Source organism: Terrapene carolina, unplaced genomic scaffold, assembly GCF_002925995.2.
Source record: "Terrapene carolina triunguis isolate 2854851 unplaced genomic scaffold, T_m_triunguis-2.0 Scaffold211, whole genome shotgun sequence".
NCBI classification, from domain to species: Eukaryota; Metazoa; Chordata; order Testudines; family Emydidae; genus Terrapene; species Terrapene triunguis.
The window spans coordinates 29,352,444-29,377,392 of record NW_020664562.1 but is presented as its reverse complement, the minus strand read 5'-3'; the positions used below and the strand labels follow the sequence as shown (position 1 = coordinate 29,377,392).

The following is a 24,949-nucleotide window of genomic DNA, read 5'->3' as shown; positions in this document are numbered from 1 at the left end:
TGAAGCAGCATACTTGGCTACTCTAAATTATTAAACTCTTGTCTGACTGCATTGGTATTATGTCTTCCTGCACTCACAGCCAATGAAAGTGTGCGAGTCTTGTGGACAAGCAGCAGCAGTATTCCACTGATGGATTCATTGCTGCCCACAGGACTGTGTATAGCAACTCTGAAACAAATGAAGTGATTGTTAATTTCACCCTGCTGCTGCTTGTCAAAGCAATGAACAACATCAGAGGCATTGCAGCAGTCTGTCTACAGACTCAATGTGTTTGTGACCACGAGGGTTAGAAACTTTTTTTTAAAGGAAAGTGTAAATTCTCCAGAAATCAATGATTTGGGCATCCTTGCCAAGGAGAGCTTTCCCACTTGTCATTGGTGACTGGATGAATAGATTTTTCAAGTCCTAAGTGTACACCAATTTATAGACTCCCATATGGCCATTGAACTGAAACTTCTACAGTGTATCTCCACTAGGGCACTATCATGATCGTTGATGCATTTTGTATAGCAGCTTTGATCCCTAAGGATCTCAAGGCTGTTCTATAACAACTTTATAAAATGTCATTCACAGCTCTGGGGCTTTAAAAAAAAAAGGTGTGAATGGATTGAAATGGACTACCAAGGACTATCCAGAGTACTGGGGTGTGCGGGTAGTTGCCCTTTCATTGGCTTAAGTGATTTTGCTGCTTCCAGCCTCAGTTTGCTATGCACAAGCAAGAAAGATAAAATAGGATACATGATCTATGGAACTTTGGAAAGTCAGGTTACTTATTTTACATGTAACCTCAGGCACCCAAATTTGAAAATTTTGGTCTGCCTATAGGGTCTGGAGTAATGTGGTACAGAACTTGTCTCCTTTGATCTATGTCTGTGCAGCATTTTTCAGAGGTTCATTATTATCATGTTCTGAGTTGCACACTCCTCTAGCTCATAGAGCCCACACTCATACTGGAAATTCAACTGTGCATTCACATTGATATCTTTAATATCTCAAACAGCTGTCTGCTGGAGACTGGGCCAGCTCATAGACCTACCTATGAAAGAGGAAGTAACCTGTTATTCCGATGGTTGTTGCAAGAACGAAGGCGCTGACTGAAGAGTGCACATGGCTGGTCAGACTTTCCAGTTCAATAACTGTTTTCCACTATCATAAAAAAAAAATTCAAACATACCTTTTTAAAGTCTTTCGTGTTACATGGTATGCAGGAGAAGTTCAGGTGAAGTTGGTTTCTCAAGTAGAACTAAGGAGTTCAGTTACTTGCTAAACCCAGTGTGATCATGTGCAATACCATCTTTGACCTGGGCTAATGAACATGTGATTTGAAGTGGCAATATTAACAATGTGCTTGCAACACGTGGTTTTTTCCCCCCTTGTTTGAAAGGTTTTTCATTGTGGTTAGAAGTTCTTTGAAACTCACTGGTCAAAGAAGCACGAGCTTCCTCAGCAAAATGGTTATTTTGATGACAATGTTGCTGTTTTAGCTTTTTGTCTGAGGAGGCAGAACTACATCTCTACCTCGATATAACGCTGTCCTCGGGGGCCAAAAAATCTTACCGCGTTATAGGTGAAACTGTGTTATATTGAACTTGCTTTGATCCATCGGAGTGCGCAGCCCCGCCCCCCCGGAGCACTGCTTTACCGCATTATATCCAAATTCGTGTTATATCAGGTCGCGTTATATCGAGATAGTGGTGTATGTGTAATAGGAAAAACTGGCGTTCCTATCTCCTGTGGAAGCCCTGATGTGGAGGGGTCCTGCTGAGCTTCTCTTTTGAGGTTTTATTGTTCGTCTGTATCTCTTTCTGTACTTGGATCTGTTTTGTATCAGTGTTGTGTAGAATAATGTGTCTGATGGGGTTTTTTGTGTTTAAACCCCACTCATCTGCAAATCATGTTCTTATCTTCACTGTATCTCTTAGTAGGAGCACATTAACTACAATCACATTTTAAACTTCTTCATCCTGGTTAATCACTGACCTTGATCATAAATCCAGCACGCCTGCCCGCTCCCCAGCCACAGTACAGCTGTACTTCATGTTCTATTTTTGACTTTCTGTCTTCATGTCAGCTAAACTTTGATATCCGATATGTGAATAATTTTTTTTAAATTTGTTAGTATATGACTAACAATGGAATCTTTCTTTGTTTGTTTGTTTTCCATCCCCAGATATGAAGATCAATGATACAGACCACCGGCTTCAATGATGCTGGGCATTTATAACTGGGTTCATTAAGGAATACAAAGAAAATACTTAAAGGGATCAATAATGGTGTCTTCTGGTTGCAGAATGCAATTTTTTTGGTTACTTCTCATAATCGGCTTCCTACAGAATACAGAAGGTAAGATTATATTATATCTTTTAGTTATGCTCCAGATGAGAGACCACATGCTCTTGTATAACTTTAAAATATTATTTTGCTTTTAGATTACTCAGGAGTTTTAGGATGCATCTGCCTAACTAGAAACAACTAATTACTACCTGTCCTGTTCTAGAGCTTAGCTGTTAGTCGAAATGATTGATATTAAAACAAAACAAACATTAAAAATAAACGGACATTGTTTGATACAGTGACACCAAATAACAGTATTCAGACAACTGGAGTGATGATAGAACTGGTAGGTGGTTTATTTTTAGATTCCTTCTATTCAGTCCTCTCACTATACTGTTCTTGAGCACAAGTAAATTGCAAGTTATATAAACAATGCATAGTTGTTTAAAATATGTTCTAATGGAACCAAAAGCAGCAGTCAGAGCACCTATTTTACTTACATTGATTGGCTTGCTGGAAATAAAACGGCAAATATTTCATTAAAATCAGTGCTATACGTCTGAGAATTGGGCAAATGAAACTGAAAGTGCATACAGGAGCGCTGCCAGTTTAAAAACCTAACTGCTCTCTGTAAATTGTTCACCTCTGGTACATATAGCACCTAAGATTGCTCTTAAATAGAAGAGATTAGTGAGGAAAAACTTTTTTTTTCTTTGTGTAAAATCAGTTCACTGTTTCGATAATATAGCCAGTCTCCTTGGTGTTTTTGTGGCTTTTTTAGACAATTAGAGTGGAGCGAGAAACATTTTAAAAGAATAGGAAAATATGATTTTAATTTTTTTAATCACAAATATTGGCAAGGGAATTTCGGGCTAAGTGTAATATCTAAAAATATTTGTAACTTTTTAAAAATTAACTAGGTTTCAAGTTGGCCGTTTTCCTTTAATAGCATTCATCCCCATAGTTAGATAACCCCATGACTGATAGATAATATACTACTTTTAAGAGTGTAATGATTTAATTTGCAGTTCCTCAGTTACATCTGATACCACTTAAAAAAAAAAAAAAGTAGGGAATTCACTATGTATGAATTCTTTGGATTCATAGGTCAAACCCCTCTGAGTAATTCAGAAAATAGAGTGCAGTAAAACTAAACAAGCACTACTGTCAAACAAAACCCAGCAAAGTTTAAAGCTTAAATATCTTATAAAAGCTCTCACATTCAATATATATTTATTTAAACATTTGTTCTAGTCTAAGACTCTCTTAACTTACTCAGTTCTTGGGCTTGAATTGATAAACCTATTTGGCTGAAATATAGTAATAACTCCTATGTAGACTTCAAGGAGTACCTTCCTGAGGGTTATTGCCTTTGAAAAGTCTAGTTTTGCCTAAACAGCTTTCAAGATTTCTCTCTTCCTCCATCTTCTCCCCGCCCCGAGTTGTGAGTATAGTGCTGAAGACCAACACATTAATCTTTTGTATTGTATGATTCTTTGGATGGTAACTTATGATTTGTTAGAGACTATACATTTGTGTGTTCTTGGTGTCCTTCATGTTTTTAGTCTTGGATGAAACCTTATTGTCATATGAAAGACAAGTTTCTGCAGATGGGAAGCCACTAGGAGCTTAGATAGCTAAATTTTACAGCTAGTTGGCTTTGGTAATTACTGTGTTTGATGCAAAAATGCATTCATCTTGCAAGAATGAATGAACTAGTCTAAAATTGTATTTAAAAGATAGTACTGGGAAATGGTGTTTTCACTTCATGGCTTTTCCAATTAAAGGTGCTCAATGACAGTTATAAAATCTTAAGTTTGTGTGTGTGTGTAGTTATTTAAAAATCTCTCAACTCAGAATTTTAAAATATTTATCAAAATATCTCAGTATTGGAGTTCAGCAATATGTAGCAGTTGAAGAAGATCTGGAAGCAGGAAGGGGAAAATGGTGTAGAACACATAGTTATAATTTTTTCTGATTAACTTAGATATATCTAACAAGCAATTTACTACTGTGTTTGGGTAGGAAAAATAAACTGAAAGCTTTTGCATGCTGAATTGTTACAATTTGCAGAAAGGTAATTTTCATTTTCATTTGTAACATTTCAGATCCATGTTCTATCCCTATTCGGGCTTCTAGGAGGCAGTAGCAATCTTTTGATGCTTCAGTGCTGAATTCAATTCCTTTAAAGTCTACACAAGACTTACTTTCTCTGCTAAAATAAATGGAAGGAAATTGGGAGCAGCTAACAGAATCACACACAATTAATTATAAATTCTAATAATAAATGAAATATTTTGGCACTGTATTTTGAAAGTGAATATTAATATTGAGTTGATTCAAGCCACCAGAAGCAAAGTGAATACAGCATTGCTAGACTTTCTGACGAGATTGCGTTGCCTTTTGTTTGTCATAAAATATGCCAAGTGTAACATGCTCTAGTAACGATGCTTCATCCCTGGAAGTATAACCACAAACAAATGCTAAAAAACGGTATCTAAGACAGTGGTTCTCAAACTTTTGTACTGTGGACCCCTTTCACATAGCAAGCCTCTGAGTGTGACGACCCCCCCCCCCCTTATAAATTAAAAACATTTTTGTATATATTTAACACCGTTATAAATGCTGGAGGCAAAGCGGGGTTTGGGATGGAGGCTCATGCCCCCCAATGTAATAACCTTCCGACGCCCTGAGGGGTCCCTACCCCCAGTTTGAGAACCCTTGAAAATAGGAATATCTTTAATTCTCTGACTTGGAATCTAGCTACTTAATTTTTGTTACGGAAATCTTATATACATAAGCAGATTGTTGCAGCGGGTAGAAAAAAACTAACTAAATTTCATGCTGTTAAGAGTGAATGTTTCTGTACAGTGAAAAAAGATTCCAGGTGTGGACCAGTGGTTCATTAGTCCACTTAATGAAAATTTTTCCAATCAAGACAAACTCCTCGTTGCTGTCACAGTAGCGTAACCCAATAGGTTGTTAGCAGACAGAGACTGTTTCACGAGAGACTGCAGTATTATTTGCAGTATCTATCAAGTCAAGAATCATATCTGCAGTTAAGAGAAGTTTCTTTTCTTTTCTTTTTGAGGCAACAGGCCAAGGGGTTTGCTTTTGAAGCAGTTCCTTCCTACAGGTAAAGAGAACCTGGAAAGGACATATACTGGCAGTTAGAAGGAAAACTGCAGAGAGTTAGCACATACTTCTGGTACATTGATCTGTCATCTCAGTTTGTTTTAGAGAAGTCTGACAGGGCATCATAGCCTGCTAACAGCAGTAAGTAGATAATAAATGTGACACCAAATAAAGAGAACCAAGCAAAAGAAGGAAACATGAGGGAAGAAGAGCTAAAGTTAATTAGCTTAAATATTTACTTTACATTTTATTTTAACGTTACGATCAAGATTTGATTTAACTTTTTGATTCATTTTATGTCAAAGTAATTAGGGAAGAAATTCCAAAAATGTGTCAGTGGGTTTGATGTCTCATGTATAGGAGGATTTTAAAAGTTTTTTTTTTTTCATCCTTGTGTATTTGATTTTTAAAAAACTCTGTTTCCTAAAGTAATAGCTAATATTAATTAGTTTCAGCCCCTCTTTGTCTATAAATAGTCATTTTTGTTTACATTAAAATGAAAAGCATAAAACCCAGAATTTTAAACATTATATACTCCAGTAGAGTAGACAATATATTTTGTTTCACAAAATTTTATTTACAAAAATTGAAAGTGCTTCTAAATGTGCTCCTGGAATTATTACATTTATTTTAAAAGATACATTTAAATACAGGTACTATACACACTTAGTTCCTGAAACATGGAGAATGCATGTAGCATTCTTAGCCCCCTCCGAATCCTCTGAAGGCAATGGGAGTTGAAGGCTCTGAGCACATTTCAAAAGATGCTCAACATCCTTGCACAATTGAGACCCCCCCCAGGGCCTAATTCTGCAAACAGCTGTACACATGAATAAATTCACATATGTATATATGTAAGTGTTAGCGGGATTGGGCCCGTAGTAGTTAAAACAAACAAACCCTTGTTCACAGCATATCTTGAATTGATAGGAGAGCTTCACTAATAGAGAAATCAACTTTTTGTTAACTGATTTAATTTTTGTTTTGTCCATTTCTTCCAGGGTAGTGCTTACTGTAGCATCATGTGTCAGTAAGTAGGAATGTAAATTGAATTTCTCTAGCTTGGAGAATTAAATCACAGTAACTCTGTGTGAAACACTACATTTATTAGGCAACTTCTTGGTTTAACGAAGTATCCACAAACATAACGAGTACAATTTTGCGCCACTTCTGTTAAGCAACCAATTTTTGTCAGTCCCTTGTGTGCTCAATTCTGATAGGTTTTACTGAATCCATACTGCATAATGGAGTCTTAGTAAGTAAAAGTCAGATATTTGAATGTTAGCACTATTTGGCACTAGTGATTAATTATAAATAACAGCAGCTCTTGGAAAAATGGGGATAGATTTCAGGATAAGTCATCCAACATAGTGTATTTTATGATTCCATTAGTAAAAATGTTTTTGTTAAATAATGAATGCAGATTATTTAAAGGCAAAGATTTATGTAAAAAGGAATGGTAGGGTGCCTATAAAAAACAAAACAGATGTATTGAGTTCTGCTTTCAATATTTGTTGTGAACAAACGAAGAAATACTTTCATGGTGTTTATTTAGTGATGTTTCTATTTTGTTTCCTGAAACAGACATAGGGCCAACACAGCTTTTAAAAAGTAAATTGATCTAAATAGTGAAATCAAATTTCTTTTTAAAGAAAAATGCCAAGTAAACTTTTCAAGTGAAGTTTTAGATTAAGGAGGCTATCAGACTAGCTGGCAAAAAAAACAACCAACCAACCAAACAAAAAAGCATCAGATTATTTAGCACGTGGGCCGTGCGTGTCCTTTCGTTCATTCCCTCTATGGTGGGACTTGAGGTTCATATTTTGTGAAAGAAAATAGCTATTTCAAAAATGTAGGAGAAATGACATGGGAATAGAGAAGTCTGATAGCCTTGACAGTCTCAGTTTGTGAAGTGCCATTTTAAATATTGCACTAATACTTGTTTAGAGGACTTACTAAGAAATCTTAATTTTAGCCACTAAATTATTTATTTTAATTCATACACACTCTCAAATTTGTTATAATTTTAACAAAAAAAATTGAAATCTAAATTGTTGTATGCTAGGTATTAGCTACTCTTTTAAAGAGCTGTGTTCCTGCTGTCATTTGCTAAAACTTTGAATTCCTCTTGTGAAAGGGGAAACTGTATTGTGGCTTCAGAGGCTCTCCTCACAAGGAGAGAAGGACTTTGAAAATTTGTCAAAAAATGTACAAACACAATTTACTCCTGCTAAGGGCAGATGTTACCTTTCCAGAGTCTTCTAAACTATTGCTTCAATTTACCACTTTTCATTGTGATAACCTTGTTCAGTCTCAATGGGAATAGCTACATGACCAACCACTAGGATGAGATTGAATTGACTCAGCTACCTTGGCTTAGCCTACTGACACAGTTGACTCTGAGTCTTCCCCCCCCCCCCCCCCCGCTCCCATATTTGGATATGTTTTAGATTAGTTAAAGACTATAGGGTGCCTTTTCTACAAGGTACATGTGGATTGGCCACACATCTCCTATATAAAATTTATTGGGACTCTCAGTGCTATGTTATGGAGCACAGAGAATGTAATATATCATTTTAATTTTTACTACCTTTAATGGTTTTAATACCAAATCACTGTATACATTTATTTTAATGATTGCATTCCTGTTTTGTACTAAAATGGAAGTATACTGTTGTATCTGAGAAACAGGGCATTTTATTTAGCTTTATCAGTACACACTTCAGTCCTCCTTAGTTGTGTTTGTATTATACTTGTGGAACATAGTACAAAATGGAGAGGTTCGTAACCCATAGGATGGGGAAGCATAAAACATCTGAATTAGTGTATAACTGAAGACCATGCACTGAAAGTTCTCTTCTTACTACTGTCGTATTTGTCCACATCAGAATCAGAAAATAATGAAGGTTCTCATAAAGTATAATAAATCTAAATTTAGCATGCAAAACCCTAATCCTGCAATCATGCATTTAATTTTACACCCACAAATAGTTCAGTTGAAGTCTATGGAGTACTCGTGTGAGTGAAGTTGCATGCACCAATCTTTGCAGGATCACATGCATATATTGAACGGAATATTTATACTAGTAATTCGGTTAAAACCTATCTTACTGACTTTGTGCCAATAAACATACTTACACAGTAGTAATACAAATATATTGTTGAATGTAAGATTCACATAAAACACTAATTTTCATGTCCACTTCTGTATTTGTGATTTAGTTCCAGGATGTGTTCCACAAGGAACAAGAAAGCAATCCATTCAGAATAAAAAGGGACTTTGCTTTATGTCTGTGCATGTTCTCTTTGTAAGTGTGCTTGATGGTCTATATGACCTTTCTGTATGCTGGTATACAATTGCTTATGCCAATATCACAAGTTTCCCAGACAACAGAGGCACTTAAAAGTTGACTTTGGTGTTTTTGAAGTGTGATATAGTAACACAATATTTACTTTTTAACATGAATATGATATCTTCAGTTCTTTCTATAGGATAATTATATAAAGGCAAAGATCCTTAATAAGCAATATACTTTGCTCTAAATTCTACTGTATCCCTAGCAATGCATGTATTTTTGTAAAATCATCTTGCAAAGTTTTGTTTCTAACTCACTCTAAAATTAATAAAAATTCACATCATTAAAGCTAGAGCCATTTTCAGTTTTATATGCTATCTTCTGTAGCATTAGTTTATTCACTGATAAATCTTCTCAAGCTTGACAGATTTATTGTAATGTACAGGTATGACTGGATTGATGTTTTGAAAGTTATACCTAAAAATATTGGATTTTCTCCTGAATTGCCATCCTTGTTCTTAACAATGTAAAATTTCCCCACATTTAGCACACCAGTAAATTTTGTGTCATCTTAAATCCATGGAAATATTATGACAAACTGAAACAGAGCAATCTTTGCTGACATATAGGAACTAAACAAAGCCCCATGATTCAAGATGTCTCAAATTTTCTGTCTACCAAAAAGAAATTTGAACTAACTAGTCCACGAACTTTCAAAACCCAATTGTGCTAAAGCTTTTTGTGTTTCCGTTATCTCTATCTTCTAGCTTTCTTTTGAAGTGTAAAGAAATAGAGCTGTATAAATGTTTGCTCAGTTGGTGGACGCCTCTTTCAATAAATGGAGACAATTCATCCATATCCAAGTGACATTAAGACAGTCCTTTTAAGGGGAGTGAGGGAAAATGTGTTCATTTCCAATGACACTAAATCAGTTCAGGTGGTTTGGAATTTTTCATCCTTTTTCTTTTCTTACCTTATACTAATAAGGTAATTCACTGCTATTTCAGTGCTGTGCATTAGTGATGTTTGCAAAAAAAAAAAAAAAAAAAAAAGAATCTTTCCCCCTCCCCAGAAATGTGAGAGTGGGAGAGGGGTTGGAAAGCAAACTAAATCTTTGTATTGGTTGCCTAAGCAACTCATACATGGGAGAAACCCAGAGAGTTCACATAACTTCAATTCCTGCTTATAGTGCTAGGCTAACGAGAGCTAACTTTTCCCCCCAGCCACATAAATTAGGAGTTAGACCAGTGTAATTGATGATCTATACTAGCAGAGACTATAAGTAGTCCATGATACTGTTTTGAGAGGTTTTTCCTATTAAACTTGAATTCAGTAAGTTCATTTAAAGCTGTCATTCTCAGCAGATTCTGCAAATATGTTGTATTTTTAGGTGGGAAAAGAAGTGAGAAATATTTTGTCTTTAAATTGTAGCTGGAAGATTTTTGTCCTGTTTCATATCACCTCTTGATTGTAAACATCTCTGTCGAATTGGCCTTTTATCCACTGATCCTGTCTGACTACTTGGCATGCAACCTGACCTTCCTTCCCTAATGTTTCACATTATTATCTCCCATATTCTCCCCATTGAGCTGTCCCAGTTCTTTTCTCTAGCTCAAGGCTGATAGGTTGCCTCTGATATTTTTGTCTACTTCTTCAAACAAGTTTCTGTTGTGAAAGGGTGTTGCTTGTAAAATGAATTTTAATAATGTAGTACAGATTATAAAATGTATCTTCAGCATTGCAATTCTGTTTGGAAAAATGTGGTTTTGTGGCCATTTAGAATTGATTAGGTATTTCAGTGGTTTCAAGATAAATTTGCTCTTAGTAAACAAAAAAGAGCAGTTTGGCGCTTACACTTTTATATTGTTTAATTTGCAACAGATGAAGTTGGTGTGCATGAAGAATGAAGCCTGGAAAGTACTAGAAGGCAAACTAGTGGTTCGTGATGTGGATTATTACCCATTAGTATGGATGGAATCACAATATATCATTTTATAGATTACCAGCTAAAAGAAAATGTTATTAATACAACATGTTATACAGTGTTGTTTCAAGTACTACTCAATAACCATCAACTTTGAATTTTCTCTATATGTTTATAGATTGTTTTGCAATGTACTTTTTAAAAAAAGAAGAAGAAAACTTTTTACACGGAACTGTAAATGTTCCAGCACTCAAACCACCTGAAGTATGTGCAGTGTAAATACAGGGTATGAAAACCTTGAATACCTGCATATAATAAACTGCCTTAAAAGATTTTATAGAAATAATGTTTTACTAAAAGCAGAGTGCCCATAGAGGAAGATTATTCAAGAAATAGATTGAGTTGCCAAATGTATTTGTTGACTAACTACATTAATATATTAATTAGCTTTGAGTTTGACTTGATTAAATCAATGGAGTTGTAACACATTCTGACAACAGTTGCGCTTACAGTATGAGACATATTTAATCTGTAACATGCATTATTATCTAGCTTTTGCATGATATGTTTTTGAACAACATTTTCATATCGCCATTTATTTAAGACAAGAAACTTGTTTAATCCTTTGCTTTTAGAGTTTAGACAAAGAGAAGTGCTCTGAATATTAGCTTTCAAAAACTTTCTTTTGTTGCAGTGATGACATTCATAGCAGAATCAATTATACTAGCCTTATTTACCATGAAAGTGTATCTGAGAGCTATCATTCCATTCCTCAGCAGTATTGTTAATTGGCTGATAGCTGATAGCAAATGTACAGTGACAGTAGTGGGGAAAACATTTAGTGAGAAAAGACTTGATCAAGTTGTACTGAAGTGGCAGGTTCTGGCCAAATTTAGGCTCTTGATCCCATTTCCACTTGGAGTAAAATATTAAATGGTGAAGAAAGAACAAAATGCATTTAAGAGCATTCAGAGATGTTAAGGAACAATAAAACTCTGTAACCATGTAAATGACAGCAGCTGACTATTTGAATTAACTTTGTGTTTAGCTTAATTTGGGGTCCTAATTATTCTTAACTTACGTGAGTAGATTTCAATTATAGTATACTGCAGGGATTTGTAGCTAAGGCAACTGAAGGAATCATTTCACATAAAGTACTTTTGTTCAACTGATTAGGCAGGTTAAAATGGAACAATAGAAAATTGAAACCTTGTCTGATAAGGCCCAACGGATTGTTTCCAGTTGCACCATGAAAAAATTGTGCTAGTACAGTTCATTCCCTCTCCACCCCATCACAAGATTTGCATCAATAGAGAAGATGTATTGTATAATATGTTTATAACCCGATAAAGTATTTTTATTTCAAAAGATTACAGGCTTAGTGCCAGAGTAAACCTGATTGCAACCAACTGATTATAGCGACTACTAAAATAAGAGTGTGGCTATAATTAAGGAATATATTCATATTTCCATGAACCCTTAGATTAAGTCTTTGTAAGGGCAGTATTTTCCCCCCCAGAAGCTTATGTTGAGTATTTTATAACATTACTTATCTGAGCTTTTAAATTGTAAGAAGTTGACACTGCTGCCCATGTGGAATAACTACTTCCTCAACAAAGAGTTTTAGTGCATACTGTAATAAAAAGTACCCAGAATAGATGTACTTTTGATAGAGACACTGTAAAGGTGGCATGCCTCAAAGTTTAAACATCTTATAAAGTCAGTATTCCTAAATGTCCTCCAGATACTTGAAAAAAATAACATGCTGTGACATACCAGGATACAATCCAGACTAATGAGTAGCTGTGTAACCCCTGCCCTCTAACCTGGAGTGCCCTTTACAATGCTTTACTGCTGTAGCCTCCAGCCTGGACTGCTCACAAACAGCCTCAAGCATTAAGTTACTCGCAGGTAGGTAGGTGTGTGTGTGTTGTAGCCAGCCAGCCACACCGTGGCTTTTACCAGCCTAAGTTATACTGCATGGTGACCCCCAACACACTCTGTCTTAGATTCCCTCCCCCCGAAATGTATGTCCTGTACTGCCAGCCCTCTCCTGGACAATACAAGTTTATATCAAGTCAGTTACTTTAGTAGAAATAATATGCACACAACTTGTCACCCCAAATGGACAGACACTCCCCTGACACTTCAATTTAATCACACTGGATTAAAGCAATAGAACAAGGTTTTTAATTATAAAGAGAGAGATTTTAAGTGAGTACAAGTGATGAGGCATAAAAGTCAGAAATGGTTACAAGAAAAATAAAGATAAAATGCAATTGGTGCCTAATTTAACAAGCTATGTTTCATTCAAAGCAAAGTTTTCTCACCACATGCTTTCAGCAGTCTTACTGACCAAACTTCTTAGGTCAGAACCCCTTCTCCCAGAATCTGATGAATGCTTTCTTTATTACTTCGGTGTCATCAATGTGATAGGTGTGTATGTGTGTGTGGGTTTCGTGGGGTATTTGTCCCTCCTTTTTATAGTTTCAGTCCCCCTCTTGAAAAACATTTCCAGCTGAGTACAAAAAGTCTATGTGGAAAGATGTTCCCTGCTGCTTTTTCCTCACCTGTTTGAGCTTCCTTTGCTTCCCTTCCCTATTGATGACGCTTTCCTGCTTAAATGCAAATTAAGCTGAGCCCACATTCTTTTGTTTAGGACAGACCTGTTTGCCAACTTCTGCTTGGGTAGGGCTGTGGTTTGGAACACATGTTAATAACATCATACTGGGAAATCTCTTAAACTTCACATGCAATGTTGCCACACACATTTTACCAGGATAGTAATGACCAGCAAATTACAAGTTTTCAAATGATACTCCGCAATGCATACTTAATACAAAGATTATTACAATAGGGCAGGGAATCGGCAGCCAGCACATCCCTCGGCCTGCGCCGCTTCCCACAGCTCCCATTGTCCTGGAGTGGTGAACAGCGACCAGTGGAAGCCGCGATCGGCCGAACTTGCACACGCGGCAGGTAAACAAACCAGCCTGGCCCGCCAGGGTGCTTAAGCTGGTGGGCCGTGCGCCAAAGGTTGCCGATCCCTGCAATAGGGTGTACAGCACAGGGATACTTTCTGTCACACATGCCTCCAAAATGAAGTCTGCATCATGGTTTAAGTCCCTGCTTCTAAAGTGAGTAAACTAAACTTGCTGTTTTTGTTTTGTTCCCCCGGCATAACTATCATGTTGTCTGCCCTCCTCTGCCTTCTGGCTCAGTAATTCTGAACAGCCAGGGTAGTGAAAGTTACAAGGGTTCTTACCCTGCTGACTCAGAAAAGCAGAGTGGAGGAACAGCACAACATCTATGTCTGCAAACCAAAACATAGGTCTAATTCAGGTCTGCCAGCTTTGACCATGCCCCTAGAGTACACACTTAGAGCATATGTATACTGGCTTCATAGAAGCCACTTTGTTATTATGTGTGAATGTTGTCTTAGGCATTAAGCACAAAAATGGTTTAATTCTGCTGTGGTCAGAGTGATGCTCTGATTTCATAGCACATCAACATGCTTTTTCAATGCATTTAAAAAAAAAGACTGTATTAAAACACATTTTAAAATGAAGTTCTTAAACTAGGTAAAACCTAATTACCTTTAAGTAAGGAAATTAATAAATAAGTTTAAATGCCACTGAGAAACAGTGGTTTCCAGAAGTGGCTGACAAAAATGGGTGTTTTTGCCCATACGTCTGACATATTTCTCAGCTATTGTTAGTTCTCAGCTGATAGTATAGCATTAATTGTGTATGTGGCCCCTGTTAGTGAACTAGGAGAGCTCTCTGGAACTCGTGGAGATGTGCAGTGCCTCCCTCATGCCATTTTTTCATTTTCTAAAACCTGTGTAGTATAGAATAATGGTTTCTACCACTGGGAAGGCATAGAGGGAATGGAAGTCTTTGTACAGGGCCACCCTAAAATAAGTGAATCTTAATGAAATGTTACAAAGTTTAATTTTTATAAACGTTTGCTCATACCTGCAGGTGTTTGTGGATGTTGGGGAACACGTCTTTTTGGAACTCTGTAGCTGGTATATTCCTTCTATTAAAGGCTGTGGCTTCCCTTATATGCTTGTACAGGAAAGATGGGGGCATGGGCTACCCTCATCACATGACTTAGCATGGTAGGTTGATCAGTCTCTGCAAGACTTGCTGCCGCAAGTGGGTGGAGAGGTATGTGGGGGAGCCTTGACTCCACTGGCACATACAGGAGGAATAATTTTTACTAAATGAAGGGCTGGCTCAGATTATTTCCAAAGGAGGAAAACCAGGGATCAAATTTGTGACTGTGTTACAATCCAGTCCCTGTTCTGCCCTTGGGGAAACTAAGCACCATCACTTAACCAAAGCTAGTAAAAACTCCGTAATGCAGACCTAAGTAAGTTTTCCTTGTAATACTCAGATTATAACACATATAGGGAATCATATACAATCTTGCCTACAGCAATTTAAAGGTGACCTGCAAAAGAGGGGAGAGTGAAGAGGAAATGGTTTTTTGCCCTGTTTTCATTAATGATGTATAAAGAAATCCTGAACATTAGTTTGGTTCTTTAGCAGAGAAAGGTTCTCCTTGGTTTTTACCTTAGGTATTCAGAGCCTGTCTAGACTGCAAGACTGATGAGTTGGTGAACTAGAGAAAAGATAACTTCATAACTTATGTTCTTATGATCATAAGAGTCAACAGTAGAGGCAGAGTAATTGAGGGAGAAGGGATTTTTAGTTAGACTTCATAAAACTTTGGGTTTTTATATGCCGTTTGTTAATACTTAGATAACTTCTCAGATGTTTTAGAAAGGATGTTTTTGTGAAAGATTCATTACCTCCATCCTTTCAGCAATGTGTGAGAGGTGGTAAAATAGAGGTCCTCAAGCACTCTTCCAACACCAGAGAAGAACAGAGTTGATCTTTCTAAGGTAAAAAGTAAATAGGAAAAATAAAAATAATTTTTTCATACATCAGGAGCAAAGAGGGGGAAAAAGCCCACAAAACAAAACAAGGGAACAAGCCCAGCTTCAAAAAATCATTTGCAGTTCACCGTCAGCATTTGTATAAGGTAGTAGGCAAAGACTGCATGTATTCTATTCGATAAAGTATTTGCCTATGTATTGCATTGTTAATAAGTTCAAATCTTGTCAAACTGGTACCTTTATTAAAATTTGTAGCATTCCACTCTCAACTTGGTCCTCTGCTAGGGGTCTGGAATCCATACATGAGAACTTTAGTGTGGAGAACTAAGTTTACTCTAATGGTCTTGCTTAATGTGACTATTTAAACACCTAGTTCTATTTTATTGTAGCTATTTTATCATATCTTTATTGATCCCATCATTTCTAAATGTGAAGAAGATATTTTAGAGGCCAATTTGATCCCCCTTTGTGGGAGGAGGGGACAACGTTTAGGGATATTCTTGGGGGAGGGGAGAGGCAAGGGGAGGTGGAAATAGAGAAGTATTTTCTCTGTGATGTCATCCATATTCTTTTTCTGACTCTGCAGAAGTACCTCTCGAGGAGTTCCTCAGGAATCTTGGTTTTCTGGTGCAAATGGAATAGGCTTCTGAGTGCCTCTCCATAGCATCACTACCCAGTCACCCTTTGGGACTGCAAACCAAGTGATTGTTGTCATGAATTTAGGTCCCATTAATTTGTGCTCAGAAAACCTTCTTGAAGGGAATCCCAGGGAAGTGGCCAGTGGGGAAGCCCCTAGCAGCAGAGCCAGAGGATGCCAGGGAGAGAGAGAGCCATTTAGATGGCTGTGGCTTCTAGTGATGTATGGACTAGAGATGTGTGGACTCCCTATTCCCCCCCCCCCAAACTTTCTGCCACTCCATAGGGGCGGGGGAAACTCTGCTTACCTGCTCTGCCTCACTATGGAATGATAATGAAGAAACTTGTAGCATTTCCAGTCCTCTGCTCAAAAAATCCTTTGGAACAAGCACACTCCATGTTCACGTCTCACTCACCTCAGGTTCACAACAATGCAATTCTATAGATTTCAGTGGAGTTGCTTCTAATTTACTAAAAAAAGAACAGGAGTACTTGTGGCACCTTAGAGACTAACAAATTTATTAGAGCATAAGCTTTCGTGGGCTACAGCCCACTTCTTCGGATGCATATAATTTACTAGCATCAGAAGAGAATCAGGCCTTCTCAATTTATCCAAATTAACAAGCTGGTCCTTTAAACAGATCTTTGGGCCTGAGTTTACAGACAAACCTTTCAGGGCTCCACAATGTAATTCCAATAGGAACCAAAAATTATACCAGATTGTATCAGTAGTCCCTCTAATCCAGAATTTTGTCTTCAGCAGTGGCCAGAGTTAGATGCTAAGGTATAAAAAAGGTGACCTGCCAATAGTGGAAGTTCCTTCCTAATCTTATCAGTTAGTAATTGGTTTACATGTTTAAACATGAGGGTTTATAGTTCTGCTTTAAAATATAACACTATATACAGTTATATTCCATATGACATGACTATAACTGAGTGGTGGTCTTATTCAACTAAATGTCTAATCCTTTTTTATTTCCTGCTAAGTTCTTGGACTCGATATTATGGCACTGAGTTCCACAGTTTGTGCAGTGAGTAAAAAATGTATTTACTGTAATCAGTTTTAAATTCGCCTTTCAATTTCATTCAGTGTCTCCTTGTTCTTGTGTAATAAGAGAAAGGAAGTAGGAGTATGCTATTTACCTTCTCTCTACAATCATTTTATATACCTCTCTTCTGTCCTCTTACTCTCGTCTCCTCTCTAAACGAAACAGTCCCAATCTTTTCCTTCTCACTTTACATGGGCGTTTCATGAAGGCTAATGCTTTTCATTGTCCATCTCTGGACCCCTTAGGTTTCTGCTATAAACTTTTAGATAGTGTGACCAGGATGGAACACAGTTTTCCAAGCTTGGGTAACCATCAGTTTATATAATAATGTTTAGAGTATTTACATTTTCAAAATGTTTTCTATCCCATTCTTTATCTTAATATTTTGTTTGTTTTATTGCCATTGTATCTGGAGTAGAGGTTTTCATTGAATCATGTTAGGTCCTTTTCCTGAGTAATTAGAGTTAGTTTAGAACACAACAATGCTTATAAATAGTTTAAAATTATTCCTTCTAATGTGAATTACCTTGCATTTGACAACATTTAATTTTGTTTACCATCATGATACCCATTAACCTTTCTCTGTGAGATCCCTGTGAAGTTTCTTAGTCTTCTGTAGTCTTGACTAACCTAAATAACTTTATATTATCAGCAGACTCTGTCATGTCATTTGTTGTCACCACCATTTCCAGATCATGAAGAAATATATGGAACACTACCAATCCAAATATGGAATCTTGTATCTTTCTCCACCCTGCCCTCTTATCCTTATCTACCCAACACCATCTGTGATGAGGAAATTATTCATTTTCTCTGCATTGTCTTCACTCTCCTTAACTGCTCCCTTAGCTCCCTGATGTCCAGCAGACCCATCAGTTCTTTCACAGGCTTCCTACTTTTGTTATACTTAAATAATTTCATGTCATGAGATCATTGGAAAATGTTTTGGAAAAATATCTACACATTTGAGGTGTGCATAGAACATTGTGGCATGTTTTCTTGTTACATGAGTGAGAGTACAATAATATTTTACTTTAAAATATTGTTATGAATGGCTATTTCTAACTGCTGCAAATATTTTTCTATAATTTGGTAACTGACACATTCTATTGAAAATTTTACTACACATAAATGTAGCAAACTCTTCCATGTGTATTAAATAGCTCTCTCTGCTGTGCAAACCGTGCATTGTGGGCTTGGTACTTGAGTATAATATACTCTTCTATTTAGGGACTTTTTGAAAGTCAGATTTTGTTTTAAATTAAAAAAATGCATGGCCAACACATGCCCTGCAAGAAAAGAAGGCAGTTGCAGCTGGTCCAGAGAGGGTCTGTTATGTACATAAAAGTTTCATGTCAGCATTTCAACACAACATTCTTTTGGGGTATCTATGTTATCACTGAATGAGAAACTGTTTCACATTGACAGGCGGATAGAATGTTGTGCTGAATGTGTAAATTGGAATTATCACATCTAGCATTTCCCTTTACCAGGTGCCAGTTTGCTGCTGCAGTTCTGCAATAATGTCGAAGTAGTGCCAGGAATAGTTTCACTTGCTAATTATCTTTTATCATCTCCAGTATTTAGTGCTTGGGCAAACAGCTTGTCCAGGTGTTTTCAGGAATGCCTAGTAGGACAGTGCAAGACTGCAGGTGCTCATGTTGCAGTAAGGACAATAAACAGAACACCAAAGGTATCTGCATCCATCTGTGTAATTCTTATTAAATTCAAGGTTTTAAAGTCCCTAATGTACTAAGGACAAGCCTGTCAGTACTCTTCACTTCCTGTGTAACTTGTGAATGTGAAAAAGTAAAGAAAACTGCTATTCAAAGTAATGCTTAAAGAAAAATGTATTTTTTTAGCAACCTGATTATTACATTTGTGCTTCTTGAGAAAGGAAAATACTTACATATCAGTAAGAGCTTTATAAAGAATTTCATGTTAAAATAAATACAATTTGATAGTTTAGAGAAGTAGAGGAATCAGGGTTTCCTTTCCTCATTCTGTTTTCCAGATTCCTGTTTAAAGGGATTACATCATTTTAGTAATGCTTCTTTGATCTGTCATTTAAACAGAAGTGTTTGCCTTACAAGCTCTTTGTGGGCTCGAGCTAGTCACTAACAGAATATAATGGAATTAATATTTTTACAGTTCTTTAAGAATTCATATTACAATTCTTTGCAAAATATGACTGAAAAACTGTGCGCTTTAAGCACAGAACATTAAAAGCTGCCTTTTTGTTCATAATCCAGTAATGCAGAGATCTGAGTTATCCTTCCCTGGGCCTATTAATTAATCAGTGCAGTCAAAGAAGCCAGAGGACTTTTCATGCCACTTGTTTAACCACCACCCAGATTTCTCTGTTACATTTACAGTATACATATTGGCTTTATTGTGGGTAGCTGCAACATCTGTTCTTTCATAGTTTTTGCTTTTCTCATAAGGGTTACACTTTTAATCACTCTCTCAAGATCCACAAGGAAGCTCTGTCAAAGCAGGTTGTCCAAAATTTATAAAGTCCTCTCTGAGCTTGTCAGTAGTCTATATGCAGCCAAAGAGAACTTGAGAATTATTGTACCACTCTTCCACCAGCTATATTTCTTTCAACTAGGCTGCCAGTTACTGCTTTATGACATTAGCATTCAGGAGTCTTCATAAGAACACAGCTAAGGAGTAAAGGTATCTGCTCCTTTCGTTTGGACCATGAAGTTACATATAAAGTCATTGATAAGTTCAAGACATGAGTTTGGAGTCATAGTGGAGAAAATGAGTTGCGTGTTATATGAAGGGTACACTTTTATAAATAGTTTATAAAGGGTTAATAAATGATTAATATAATATAGATTGTTATAGAATTCAGTAGATCTGCAGGTTGCTTATAATTACGGCTGCTAATTATCTATAATACCTTCTTCCCATGTGCTTATAGAATCATAGAAATGTAGGGCTGGAGAGGGACCGTGAGAAGTTGAGAAATCCAGCCTCCTGTGCTGAGGTAGGACCAAGTAAACCTAGACCATCCCTGGCAGGTGTTTGTCCTACCTATTCTTAAAAACTTCCAGTGATGGGGATTCCACAACCTCCCTTGGAAACCTATTCCAGAGCTTAACTGCCACCAGTACATACTATTCAGGTCTGTAACATGCTTATAACATCTATTAAACATTTATTAATGCTTTATAAATTTATTTATAAATGTACCATTAATATATATTAAAATGTGACTGAAAACTGTCTGTTTCAGTTAGATAGGTATGTTTTCAAAGGATCTCATTAGGATATTTCAAGGGTTAATTCTCCATGTGATTCTTTGAAAACACCCTACAGACTGAAGCAGACAACTCGGTCCCTGGTTGTAGCTTCATATATGTTTTGGACCATAAGTGAGAGGAGGGAGAATTAATAGCAAAGGATAACAAGACAGCAGCTTTTCTCTAAATGGCAGGAAGAACTGGATATCACAATGTCCTCTACTGACATAAAAATAGTAGATGTCTAGGATAAAGAGTAAAATCCAAATTTGCAGGGCTAGCACTTAGCCCTAGTCTACACTGGGGGGAGGGAGAGGAGGGGGGTCGATCTAAGTTATGCAACTTCAGCTACGTGAATAACGTAGCTGAAGTTGATATACTTAGATTGACTTACCATGGTGTCTTCACCACGGTGAGTTGACTGCTGCCGCTCCCCCGTCGACTTTACCTGCACCTCTCGTGGTGCTGGAGTACAGGAGTTGACGGGAGAGTGCTCGGGGGTCGATTTATTGCATCTAGACTAGACGCGATAAATCGATCCCCCGCTGGCTCGATCACTGCCCACTGATCCGATGGGTAGTGTAGACATACCCTGAGACAATAAGAATACTCTCTTGGGTAAGAAGTTCTCCATTGCAAGCTGGTTGATGTCTCTCTCACTTTGTCTTGATGTAAGCAAAATAGTAAAATTTAGGTGAGACTTAGCCAACACATGCTAATTAGCCTAACCTAAACAGTGTCTTTTTTCCTAGTGTAGAGACAGGTAAAATTTCTAGGTGATCAGTTTTCTACCATAGGCTCAACTAACTAAATTGAGCTACAAGGTGTTTCTCTGCATCTACACCAGGAAAAAGATAGTATTTAGGTCAGGCTAATTAGCATGTGTAAATTAGGCCCAATATAAGCTTGATCACTTTTCCTTGTCAAGACAAAGCCTCTGAGTTTTGTGTGGAAGAGCCTGGAAGCCTTCACATTTTTCCAGGCAGACTAATTTGTATCGGGTAGCTTTCGGTTTGGCCATTGTTCAGACTTGTCTCCTCTAAAAGAGTGTAGCTTCAGGATATCTTTCCCATATCTCCACTAGAGAGAGAGGATTTTTTTTTTTTTTGTGCTATCCTGTTGGTAGCTGCTGTGTTTTTAGTCTAATCTGTGCTTAGCTGGTTTACAAACATACATTTTGTGAAGCAGATGTCAGAAGAAATGACTTAACAAGTGAATTCCCTTTTTTTAGATAGTTTCCTTTGGCATTTGAGGTTTGTTGCAGCATGAAACATACCAGGATCCCTTCCAGTGAGAGTAATGGTTTGAGGTATAGAAACCCCTAAGTCTTAAACCTGGCTCTTCTGTGGACTCCCTCTATAATTTTGGGCAAATAACTTGACCATTCTGCCCATGTTTTACCCATCTGTAAAAAAGCAGAAAATATTCACCTAACTGTCCAAGATATTGTGAGGGTTAATTAATGTTTGTAAATTGTTCTGGACATGGAAGTGCTATTTATGATAGTATTATTAAGTCATTGGTCTTGCATACGTTTTTCAGGCTTTTGAGATACTTAATTTGCTTGCTTTCCTGGATATTTTTGGATGTTTTCTTAGTGGGAAACTTGCTGGGCACCAGTTTGCTCATCAAGTTTCTACACATCAGTCTTCATAAGCTTAAGCTATTGCATGTGTAGGGTTTAGGCACTGGATGTATGTCATATGTAGCCGTTCTTTTTTTATTGTGAAAATTATTTCCAGCTCTTCATATATTAACGCATAGTTCTCTTTAGAAACTCATGCAACAGAGGCTAGAGAAACAGTCTTAGCAGGCAAAAGTAGTATACCAAATACTGCTAAGCCTTAAGAGTAGCAGAAATGTTGAGACAAATGTTTTAACCTCCTTCACCCCAATTTAAAGTGTAATGTGTAACAGCCTGTGCTGTTAGTGGCTGGTTGGCTTCAAAGAATTAACATTCTGGTTTTGATCTAAGGATTTAGATTTGGATCGCTTTCTATTACCCCTCTTCTGTTTGTGTTTGTTTGTCTAAATTGTTTGCAATACATATTTCTGTGAATTTATACCTATCTAAAATAAAATGCCATATTTGTGATAATTGGAACCATCTCCCTACAGTCAGTTTAAAAAGTTCCATGATCTTAAGCCATATTGATTTTCAGTCTCGGAGAATGTAATATGTAGTTCTGAGAACAATTAACTGTTTAAGGGAAAATATTTTAGTTTAAATTAACTATTGATAATGTAAATTCAAACCTGAATTTGCACTCTTAGATCCATCAGTCTAGCTAAATATTGACAGTTGCAGCTTATATCAGTCGAGTGGCAGACAGCACCACCAATCATTTTGCTTCAAGGATTTTGGTACTACAAGACTTAATTTCTCTCCTTGTCTCTTGTTTGAGTATTCACTATTCACTGAGAGCCAGATTTTTAAAAGGTATTTAGATGCCTAAAGATGCAGATAGGCACCTAGTGGAATTTTCAACCATGCCTAGATGCCAACTCCCACTGGTGAGAGTTAGGAATTTAGGCACTTTTGAAAATCCCAGTAGACACTTATCTGCATCTTTAGGTGCCTAAAAACCTTTAAAAATCTGGCCCTGAGAGACAGTCAGAGTAAGATTTTTCAGTTCCTGTTCCTACCTGAAGTCTATCAAACCAATGGAAATGGTTAAATGTGACCTAGATAATAAAGCACTGGACTGGGACTCAGAAGACCTTTTTTCTATTTCTGGCTCTGCTGCTAACCTGATGGGTGACCTTGGGCAAGTCACGTCCTCTCCCTTTGCCTCAGTTTCCCCATCTGTAGAATGGGGATAATGATACTGCCCTCCTTTGTAAAGCTCTTTGAGATCTACTTATAAAAATACACTATATAAGAGGTAGGTATAATTTATTATTAAAGGCCAAGAAGTGTATCATATCAATGAATTTTCTACAGGCCTCCAAAGCACCCACTGACATGGTAGCAGAGGTCAGTTCCTCAGGCAATTCTTAGACCAGGCATGGCAGGATTTTCAGAGAATAAGGGTACAATGCTTGCAGGCCAGGTAAAGCCGCAGAGCTCTTCGCTCTGCCTTTCCCTGTAAGAGGTCCAAAAGGTGCCCCAGATCAGGCAGAAATAGATAGTGGAGAGCTGATCTTTTCATTCCTCAGTAGCCAGAGAAAGAAGTCAGATCAACCAATTCTATCCATTCTCATTTTTTGTAGTTGCTATTTCATACGTCTTATTGAGAGACAGATGGTTACAACTGCAGTACAAACACAACTGGGATTGATCATGCAGGAACAAACCTGTGAGTGAAGACAATTAAAACAGCGAGTTTAACTATTCCTCTGCCAATTTTTATGCCTGTTGTACTAGCAGTACATTGAAAACTTAGGGGGGAAAAACAATTTTTAGCAAGAAGAACACCAAACTATTTTCGCAAAAATACATAACCCAAGCCAGATTGAATAAAGAGATTATTTATTTATCTGTATTATAGTAGAGCCTAGGCGCTCCAGTCACGGACCAGGACGCCATTGTGCTAGGCTCTGTATAAGCACAGAACAAAACAAACACACACAAAAAAGTCTGATCATTTGTTCTCCATGTCCACGGAAGATAGGCCAAAAAGTAATTGGCTTAATCTGCAACCAGGAAGATTGAGATGGGATATTAGAAAAAACTGCCTAACTATAAGAATAGTTAAGCACTGGGATAGGTGGCTTCTCAAGGAGATTGTTGAACCACCTTAATCCTGGCCAAATGGGGTCAGAAAGTAGCGTTTCCAGAGCACTAGCCATTTAGGCCAACATAATGGCAACTAGAAGAAGGATTTTAAAGGACAAGGAATGGAGCTCAGAGGCTTCAACATTTGCTAAATGTAACCCCAGTTGTACATGAGATACTGTAGTATTTCCAGTACTAAGTTCAGGAGGGAAATGGCAACTTGGCACATGCTGACTACTTTCTCTAAATCACTGATTCATAGAAATGCAGGGCTGCAGGGGACCTCAAGAGGACATCTAGTTCAGCCCCCTGTACTAAAGAAGGGCCAAGTATGCGTAGACCATCCTCGACAGATGTTCTAACTTGTTCTTAAAACCTCCAATAACAGGGATTCTTGGGATTGTCCCTTCCTTTCTCATTTCAGTTTTTTCCGAGATCTCACCTAGTACAAGGAGATTGTGTTGTCTAGTTTCTTCCTTTTTCTTAACAGTGACTAAGGCTATCTCTAATACTTCATGGAAGTCATGTGAGACCCGAAATTCATTCCCAAAATGTCCAAAGACTTAGCTTTTGTGATTAACTACTCCTCTTCTGGGAGGAAACCAGGAGCCAAATATTCTAAAGGAGTTAACAGTTGTATTCTGAAATATACACAGCAAAAGAGGTTTTGTACCCTGTGAAGATTTGCTTGTTCCACTCAATATGTGGTCACTTGCTGGATTGGCAGAAGAAGGGTGGTCTTGTGATTAATTGAGGTACC

At 37.2% G+C, this 24,949-nt stretch overlaps 1 protein-coding gene across 9 annotated transcripts in view; it reads left to right on the top strand.

Moving 5' to 3' along the window:
- The window catches only part of LOC113404972 (adhesion G protein-coupled receptor L2), a 184,469-nt gene that overhangs the window by 31,742 nt on the left and 127,778 nt on the right, over window positions 1-24,949 (top strand). For all 9 annotated transcript variants that reach the window (XM_029912402.1, XM_029912401.1, XM_026655838.1 and 6 more), the window contains exon 2: window positions 2,171-2,343. In XM_029912402.1, the coding sequence (XP_029768262.1) occupies window positions 2,271-2,343 (73 nt within the window). In that variant the 5' untranslated portion in view covers window positions 2,171-2,270. The remainder of the gene's footprint in view (window positions 1-2,170; window positions 2,344-24,949) is intronic.